Source organism: Mytilus californianus, unplaced genomic scaffold (assembly GCF_021869535.1).
Source record: "Mytilus californianus isolate M0D057914Y unplaced genomic scaffold, xbMytCali1.0.p SCAF_8, whole genome shotgun sequence".
NCBI lineage: Eukaryota > Metazoa > Mollusca > Bivalvia > Mytilida > Mytilidae > Mytilus > Mytilus californianus.
In genome coordinates this window covers 46,549,826-46,559,455 of record NW_026262734.1, presented here as the reverse complement: position 1 = coordinate 46,559,455, position 9,630 = coordinate 46,549,826, and the positions used below count along the sequence as shown (strand labels likewise).

Here is a 9,630-nt window from a genome sequence, read left to right as displayed (position 1 = left end):
ACAATAAAAGGATAAAAGACGGAAAGTACCCATCTAAGAATTAACACAGTTACCGAAAGCTAGTTTGGAGCAATTTCAGCTATTCAATAAATCATTTAAAAATATTTTTTATTCAAAGACGACAATATCAGTTAGTATACCGTAGATTGTTTTTTTTCGCGTCGGCTTTGAAACAACAGCATATCTCATTTCATTACTATAATAGTGAATGAAACAGGTGAAGTAATAGGATGGCATCAAGGTATATATACAGTATATGTTAAATGCATAAGTGATCTGCTTTTCATCAGCTCTAACTATACCAACTTGTAAATTTAAATGTCCAAATTAAATTCCCAATACTACAATCTGGGTGAGCAATAGGAACGGTATAAAGGACAATACTGATATTCATGGTCAGCTGACGGTAATATTCATCGATAAACAACTTTAATGATCATGTACAAGAGTAATCATAACGGAACTGCATGTAAATCTGATGTGTCTTTGTAAATTTACGTTATTGTCTATGCATTGGTATGATGTGATTTCTACTGATGAAGACATCAGAGTTAATCAATAGCTATGGACAAGTAAATAAAGCTGTATACCATAGTGTTTGACCGAGCTCTTAAGGTAGATCATAGGTATATGTTTCCTGAGATAGAATTTTCTTATACTTTGCCAAAATGAAGATTTTACTATGTTCTTTTCAAAAATATAATAAAAAGGATGGGTCACAGTGCTATTTTTTAAGCTATGAGTCGTTGAAAATTGCCTTAATTTGCTTAGAATGATCATGAAAAAACACATTTTTGAGCATAAAAAAAAATCTACGAGATAGAATTTTGAAACAAATTGTGAGAAGAAAGGTTTTATAATATGTTTATAGAAAATAAAAAGAAAAAATGGTGTCACCGAACTTGTTTTCTTGCTACAAGTAAAAATAAAAACCTTCCCTATCAGTCCAGTAAAAATTTGTTAATAAAAGAGTTATCTCCCCTTAAATGGCTTCGTTGAAAAAATTGATTCTAAAACACAAATAATTGGTGTTTGTTTAAATATTTTGAATAATGCAATAAATCCACAAGTTTTCTTCATATAAATAAACAGTCTTATCAATACAATTGCACATATGTCTACAAATTTGCAGACTGGGCAAATAACTAGACTGATTGTATACTGCAATAGTACAATCCAAGATGGCGGTATACTATGAATCTACCTTAAGCATTTCTGTGTTGACATGAATTATCATCGATATTGTCATATTAATAAATTAAATGTTACACAACTTTGAATTGTTAGAAATACTAAGGATGTTCTACATTAAGAATAAATAACCTTAGCTGTGTATGGAAACTTTTCCGAAATTTTTCCTACAACTATCCACCAGAGTTCAAATAAGTAGATGAAAGCAATTATAGGTCACCATACGGCTTTCAACAACGAGAAAAACCCATACCGTATAGTCGGCTATAAAAGGTCCTGACATGAAAAATTGCGAAACAATTAAAAAATAACGGCTTAATTTAAAAAAAAAAAACAATTTACGAAAACCAAATATGACAGACATGAACGAACAACAACAACTGAACTATATGCTCCTGCCTTGGGACAGGCACATAAAGAATGTAGAGAGGTTAAACATGTTTGTGATCGCTCAACCTTCCCCTTACCTGGGACTGTGGTTAAAAAGCACAAAATAAGAACAAAAGATCAGTAGGAAGCCTAAAAACATAAGACATAAAACAATTGACACAAATCACCGAAATAAGAGTACTCGCAGTTACTGAAAGCTAGTTCATAACCAATGACAACTAATAAATGAATCATGTTCTCCCATAATACATCCAACGGATTTAGTGTACGGACGCCATAAACTGTCTGAGAAACGCATGACATTGTGTAAGGCCAAAATATGAGTAAACAGTACTAACAGGATGTAGGATCATGAGATTATCCTAACTTTATAAATAATATAAATATATATGCATTTATTTTTAATTTTCAAAAACAAAAACAATGTTAGTAACGATAAAAAAAAATATTTAAAATTTTACTACTGTGCTAAATTGGTAACCTTTAAGAATAAGTTCAGTCAAATGATGAATGAGTTTACATAGATAGTACATAAATTTCCAGGCTCTATAACAACATAACCGTAAAAGTTACGATGTGATTTCCCGTTTTTAATAGGAATTCTACAGGTACAGCCAAACGTTCTAACCAAATATTTGCATCTATGAAAGAATTTGGTAAATGTTTTAACTAATTTGTGGTAGAGAAATTCCTGACTTAATAGTTTACCAGTTATACGCAATTTACGTTCACAGAAATCGAAAACTCGACCACAGACACAAGCATAGTGAACAAGGTGTGAAATTTACATAAGAAGAGACCAAGAAACATCACCGTCAAAAAACGGACAATTAGCAATCGGGAACGCAAACTCGTCTCTTTTGTGGTAAATTTTGGTATAAAGTGTTCCGTCTGAAACTGAAATATCAAAATCTAGAAGAAAAAAAAATATTGCAGTCTTTTTTATATCTATTTTAAGTGAATAATTGTTGTTTGTCTTTTGGTCGTTTTCCGGGGTTTTTTTTTCTATGGTGTTGTCAATTTATCTTCGACTTTAGAGTGTGCTAATCCCTTTGGTATCTTCTGCCTGTCTCTTACACATTTTTCTCACGAATTTCAATTGCTTTGTTAAGTAATATAAAAATAACTAGATAAGGAATAACAAGTAGCCTGCAAAACCATGCACCTCAAGACTAAAACAAACACATCTTAATCTTTTATCCTTTTCCAATAGTACTTGTATTTCTCAAATTGACCATGAATATTTCCCCTTCAAATATTTCATCATATATGTTGGTTAATGGATTGAAATATTTTGAATAATTTATTGCTGGATTGTTTGATAGATTGATTGATTGATTGATTGATTGATTGATTGATATAATGTTAAACCTATTGTCATATTTGACAAATGTCGAGGGTCGAGGGTCGAAAATGAAAATAGTATTTTATACCCTGTAAATATTAACTCTGTACAGCATGTTTATTGATTGCATTGCAATAAGGGTAAGCAAACATTCTTCACTTGTTAATTCATCAACCAAGGTCTACAATTGCATGGGCAGATCTATATGTTGTATCCAAACAAATGTCAATTGTTATGTTTTCGAACATAAGTAAGAATTAGAACAAGCTGACATCTAAACATTGTAAAATAGTCTTCTTTTTTAAGTATCGACATTTTTGCATTATTGAGGTATATTTTCATTTCTTTAAGTTCTATCTACTTTATAATACTGATCAATGCAATCATTCTTTCCTGTTATTGTATGCTCATTAAGACATTCTATCATTTTAACTATTGCAACTGTATTTTTAAAGTGTCTGTTTCAATTCCTTATTCTCAACCACCAGTTTTTCAATCTCGGTTTCTAAGCTGGCAAGTCTCCTCTCAACACTTGTAAATCTTTCAAATTGTTCATTAAATTCTTGCTTAAAAGATGTCATTTCACGTGTAATATTATCAACTTGAGATTTTATAGCTGTCATTCTATCACTCAAGGAATTAAGCATGTCAGGTTTGTTCATTTTGTTAACTTGGGTTTCCAAAGCTGACATTTTCGCACTTAAATAATTAAGCATATCAGGTTTGTTAATATTATCAATCCGAGTTTCCAATACTGACATTCTAGCACCTAAATCATCAAGCATGTCTAGTTTGCTTAACTTCCGATCCATTTGGTTTATTGCATCTAAAATCAATTGAAAATTATTAAGAGGTTGAGACTGCTGTTGTGGTAGCTTAGAAAGAGGTTCTGGTTCACGGATACTGGGACCTTGTAGAACATCACATAATCCGGTTGAATCTGGTTGGGGCAAGTTTTGTGAGTTTAGCTCTTGTTGGTCTGTGTTTTGTTTTGTTGTAGTCAAATAAGAACTGCCACACAGTTCCGATCGTATGGCATTCAACATATCCTCAGTTCCTTTAACTTCCTTTTTAAATTTTCCTTTCACTGCATGTGAATATGCAATTTCTGCATATTTTAGGGCATCGTGTAAATTCCTTCTCAACCAAAGTATTTTTGATTTAGCAATATAATAGCCCCATTTCCACCTATTTGATAATTGTTTCTCATTCAGCTTACTCAAACTCATTGTTGCATCATTTATTTCTTCTTCTGTTATAATTGCATCTTCTATTATACTACCTAGAACGCCTATTCCTAATTGTAAATGGGCCAGTTTTATCTTAAAAATATTTTGAAAATCGTTGGCAACTTGTTCGTATTCTCTTGTAAAATGATCAACAGCTTTACCAGCAATATTGAACAATTCTTGTTTTAATTTTTTGTCAAGACATTTTTCATATCTGAGACAAATGAAATTATATTTGATATAGAATACAAGCCCAGTTTCACGACAAGCAGGTACCAGCTCTGTATGCTGCTCTGCAATTTCTAAATAATCTTTATAAGCGTTTTCGTGCGAGTCAGGGTCAGCCATTATCATAGCAGATGCCTTCCGAGCCAGGTACATCATATCAATTAATATAGGGTTGGTTGAAAATTTAGCTATTTCTTCTATTTCCCGTAGAACGTCAGTGTTTTTCAGTGTCTCTTCATATTTCAGGCGTATGTTTTCACATTGTGCATCCCTCACGAAGAAGTATCTATCCGCTAATTTCTGTCGCCCTGTAACTGGTAAAGACCTACGATAGTTGTCGTTATTCCACAAAGAAACTACTTGATTTACTTCCTTGTCGAATGATTTTTGATCGCCAGTTAAAGAAAACATTTTTAGTCTGTGTCTAAATTCTACTAATTCTTTTCGATGTCTCGTGAAAAGTCCTATTCTTATTGTATAATAAACTTTATCATTTTGAATTTTTACTTTAAGTTTGTTAAGTATTTTTTTGGTCAAAAATACAAATGCGCCTTGATACGAAAACGCTTGAAAAATGTCTTCTAAAGTCATACAGTTGAGAGCCATTTCCATAAACAAATGAACTCTGTCTGTTCTTTCTTTCATTTGTTTAAATTTATTACATACTTTGCTGGGTAGTATCTCATACAAACATGGTAGTATGTAGATCGGATCTAAATCGTCCAATATTTCTCCATAAAGTTCCTTAAGGATTGCACATTTAATATCGTCCATATTGTTTAAATATTGATTAAATAGAATTACACGTATTTTGAATGCAATTTGTTTTTGTGAATATTTTTAACTTCTTTTGTTCGCCATGCAGGTAAAATTAAATAATTGCAGGTCAGTCATCTAAACAAATCTGTGTGCACATGATTTAGGTGAGCGTATGTCATATGAAGAGCTGCCAGATTTATTGAAAGGCCGGGATTTTTTTTTTTATCTTATATAATATGTTAATTTCATTCAAGTGTGCAATATAATTGATAATTGATAATTATATTGAGTGAACTAAGAGAACATGCAGAATTTTACAAAATCTGGTTTATCTTTATAGATTTTCATGAAATTAATCCAAATATAAAGTTTTATAAATATTTCATTAAGATTGAGAAAATCCTGGAGAAGTACCTCTGAAAACTAACAACAATGTGTGTTCTACTAACAATAATAGAATTATACTTAATATTATGGCAAGCCGTTTAAAATTTATTCCCTATTCATAAATATTAAAAAATAATTTCTTAATATTAAAAAATGATTTCTTAATATTACAAAATATCTTTTTAACATTAAAAAAAATTATTTTTGATATTAAAAAATATTTTTTTAATATTAATAAATCGAATTTTTGATACTGATAAATCGAATCTTTAATATTAATAAATCGAATCTTTAATATTAAAAATTCCTATCATTTTTAATACTAGTTAATGGATTTTTAATATTAAAAAATATGCAGATTTTTTTATATTAGAAAATCAATATCTATGTTACCTTAGCGTTTACGATAAGGCAAAATAATCATGATCTGTCAAACGCTCTTATGATGAATATGGGACAAGTCGGCCTGGAGACAAAGTCAACCGGACCTTTGGTTTAGTCAACCCAGACAAAGTAATAACAGAAAGCTTAGACTATTTAATGAATATAAATGATTAAATGCTTTATTTCACATAAAAGTGTCCTTTACATGCAGCTGAATTTCCAAAAAAAATCAAAATAATTTATTCAATGTGAATCCAAATTTCTACTGATCTTTTTTTTCTTATCAATTATGAAACTTAATTTATACCCCCAAAAATGTGATCCTGAATATGGTTTGTGACATATGCTGTTATCATCATGATGACGCACAATCATACAAATATAATTGAATAATGCTATGATTGAAGAAATATTTTGTCAGAGTACTACTAGATTAACCTAGATATGTTTGATTTACTTTGATAGGAGAAACAATGTTACTGTATGCATGGGACTAATAGTTATTATAATTAAATAGTTTTCGAATTTTCGACTTCGCGTTTTCGCATTTTCGCCCAACAGAATATGAAAGGCGAAAAGTCGAAAATGCGAAAACACGAAATGGGCTTAACCGGCCACCAAACTTTTCTGATATTTATGTTCGCCGTTCTCTTTGAAAATTGTAAAAAAAACATTTTCTAAATGTCATGATATTTTATTGACTGTACAACCACAATTGCGCTGTTACTGTTCAATCATTCAATGTCTTTACTGTTCGATGGTTTGGTTAAGTTCATGAAAAATACGTCATGTGTATTACATTTGTTTTTCCTGTACTATTCCATATAACAGAAGTACCAGAATTTTTATAGAAAAAACAAAACGTTATTCCTTTAAATTAACTTTTAATGAATTTGTATATGGAACTGGTAACTTCATAAATACAACTGTTGGGTGGGTCTTGATAACTGTTTATTTCAATTTATATTGCATCATTACGATTCCCATCTAAAATTTGTAATTGGCAAGACCGATGTTTCCTTCAAATAATAATTAGCACCATTTGGTACAGTCTTATATGCTATTTTACTTCCAAAAATAATGTCTGGTTGGTTGTTAAGGCGAATTATGGAAGCTTCAATAAAATAATAAACAAAATTAAAATATTTCATGAAGGGATCACCTTGAAATGTTTAGCTACAGATAAGAAACAGGACATTTCATATTTTCATGACTCAGTCATTAAGGGTGTTTTGCATACATTTAAGGGATGTCAGTGCACATAGGTGCGTTTGGCTTTTATTTTTATGGTATGTTTTCATAAATAAGACAATTAATACGACTTAAGTTCACTTTGCTAACGTGTCAAAGAAAAGAAAATAAATTTACGAGTAAGAAATATACTTAAACATGTTAAGGTTTAAAATATTTACGTATTCGGCAGTACAAGGTTACTTTGTTATTAAAACACGTCTACATTGTAATATGAGGACTTATTACAAACGGATTTCACTCGGTTTAAATATTTAGTTTTCTAACAATGTAAATTTTAGATGTAATTACATCAACATTTAGCTTTAAAATATAAAAGTCATCTGAAGCGTGATGATGTATCATTTGTTTTTATTTTGCAAAGGAAAAAACAGTGGACTCAAAAAACGCTTGAATGAAAAAGATGTACCCACTTTCTCTTCACAATAAGGCAGTTACACATTTTCATCAAACTTTTTTCAAAATACTATGGCTTGGGGTACAGGTGCAAAATGAATGTTGTTAACAGATCAATCTGTTATTGTTACATTGATTTTTGCAACGGAATTTATCAACATCCATCTTCAAGATCAAAAAGTATATGAACCTACTAAAAATCAAGTCTTTGTGACTATTTGTCTTTAAAAAAAGGTGTATTATATCTTAACTCCATTTTATGTGTGTATAAATAAGTATATAGCATACAATAAATTATTTATTTATTTAAAATTTTAAGGACCATAGAAACAGGCGATAACCTTAATCATTAAATGGAGTAACATTTGTTTCATAAAGAATAATAAAAACAAGAGTGCACACGCTGAAATGTCTTGCCTGTTTTACACTACAAACCAGTAAAAGTCTGAAATGGCCTATATTTGTACTCGACTGAACTGATTTTTACTCGACCAGTCTGAATTGGTCTGAAATTTACTTGATATTACTCGACTGTAGTCTGAACCATACTAAACAGTCTGAACTTGTACTCGACCAGTACTTAACCATTTTATACGAGTCTGAACCATACTCGACATAGTCTTAACCATTCTCGACCAAGTCTTAACCATGCTCGACCCAGTCTGAACCATACTCGACCTAGTTTGAACCATACTCGACCAAGTCTTAAACAACCTAGACCTATTTTTTGTATCTATCTATTGTATTTCATCAATTTAGGAACTGTTATACATACATAATTATATATATATATATATATATAATGTATATCACCTTTAAAATTAAAATAAAACAAGATGATCAAATTTCTGGTTGGATTAAAAAAATATCATGTAATAAATTAAGTTCGTTAAATGAATTTTATATACATGATATCATGTTCACATTGATTTATGCATCAAAAATACTAGAACTTTCAACATTATTCAAATATCTTAACTGTTATTCAAATTTTTTTTTTATCAAAATATATATAAAATAGTGTATAAAGCAACTTAATAAATGTTAAAATTGACACCTTTGTTTTGTAAAACCAAAAATATAATATAATGATAATAATAAAACTTTCATAGCAATCCTTGTATTTTTGATAACCTTTTAAAAAAGGAAATGTATTCCAAAGTTGCAGTAGAAATTTATTTTAATTAAATTTAAATACGTTTTGTCAAAATTAAAGACATGGCGTACAAGAAGCACTTTAGTAAGGTTTAATGGTTTAATTACCTCAGTACAGGTGTGTTTTACAGGTAAAAAGAAACCCATATTTTTCTTTAACTCGTGTATTACTTATCTAGTGAATTCAAAAGGCCTTGTTATTTAAGTTTTACAGGATGTTTTAATTTTCAATGGATGTTATTTAAAATGTGTTACTCTCTGACCAGGTGTGATCTTTTTAATCAGTGTGCCCATAGCAGGATGTATTACTTTATAGTTTACCCCTAATCAGAAGAAAAAAATTATTAATTTCTTTAATTGTTTATCCCTTTTAAAAATATATATATATCCCAAATTATAAATAGGAATAGATTTATTTCTGATAAAAGGTTAAACAATGTCAGTGATTTTGTTGGCTGTTGTTACCTCATTAAAAAGATAGTTGTATAACTATTGTATGTAACCACAAAACCTAAGTACAGAAAGTCACAAATTTGATAGGACAAAAATTCACAAATAATTTGTATACAATTGTTTGAATATTTATGAGAAAGATCTTGAAATGTTTACTTTTTATTACACATATTCATTTTACAGTTTAGGAAATTGTCCATAAGACTTGATAAATAAAGATTTATAAAATGTTAATCATGCAAAGGATATAATTCTTGGCATCATGAAGGCATTTAAGTACCAAGACACTGTAACATTTTGTTTTCTTAACAATTACTTGATCATTATTGATATTGTTTCAAGAAAAATAAAAAATGTTTTTTAAAAATAAGTTCAAAGAAAAATAATCTCAAAACTGAATTGTGACTTTTTGACCTACATTCGTTTTTGTTTAGGAATTTAGGAAAATCAAGTTTTGTTAAA

General features: G+C 29.7%; 1 protein-coding gene across 1 annotated transcript; it reads right to left on the bottom strand.

Annotated features, from left to right (window-relative positions):
• Positions 1-3,022: 3,022 nt before the first annotated feature.
• On the bottom strand, positions 3,023-5,191 carry LOC127711660 (uncharacterized). The gene has a single exon (XM_052217775.1). The coding sequence runs from the start codon at positions 5,155-5,157 to the stop codon at positions 3,376-3,378; it is 1,782 nt and encodes a 593-aa protein (XP_052073735.1). The 5' UTR covers positions 5,158-5,191; the 3' UTR covers positions 3,023-3,375.
• Between the last annotated feature and the right edge of the window lie 4,439 nt (positions 5,192-9,630).

Excerpts from the sequence above, each read along its gene's own strand:
- LOC127711660 (XM_052217775.1), bottom strand. The coding sequence starts at position 5,157 with ATGGACGATATTAAATGTGCAATCCTTAAGGAACTTTATGGAGAAATA.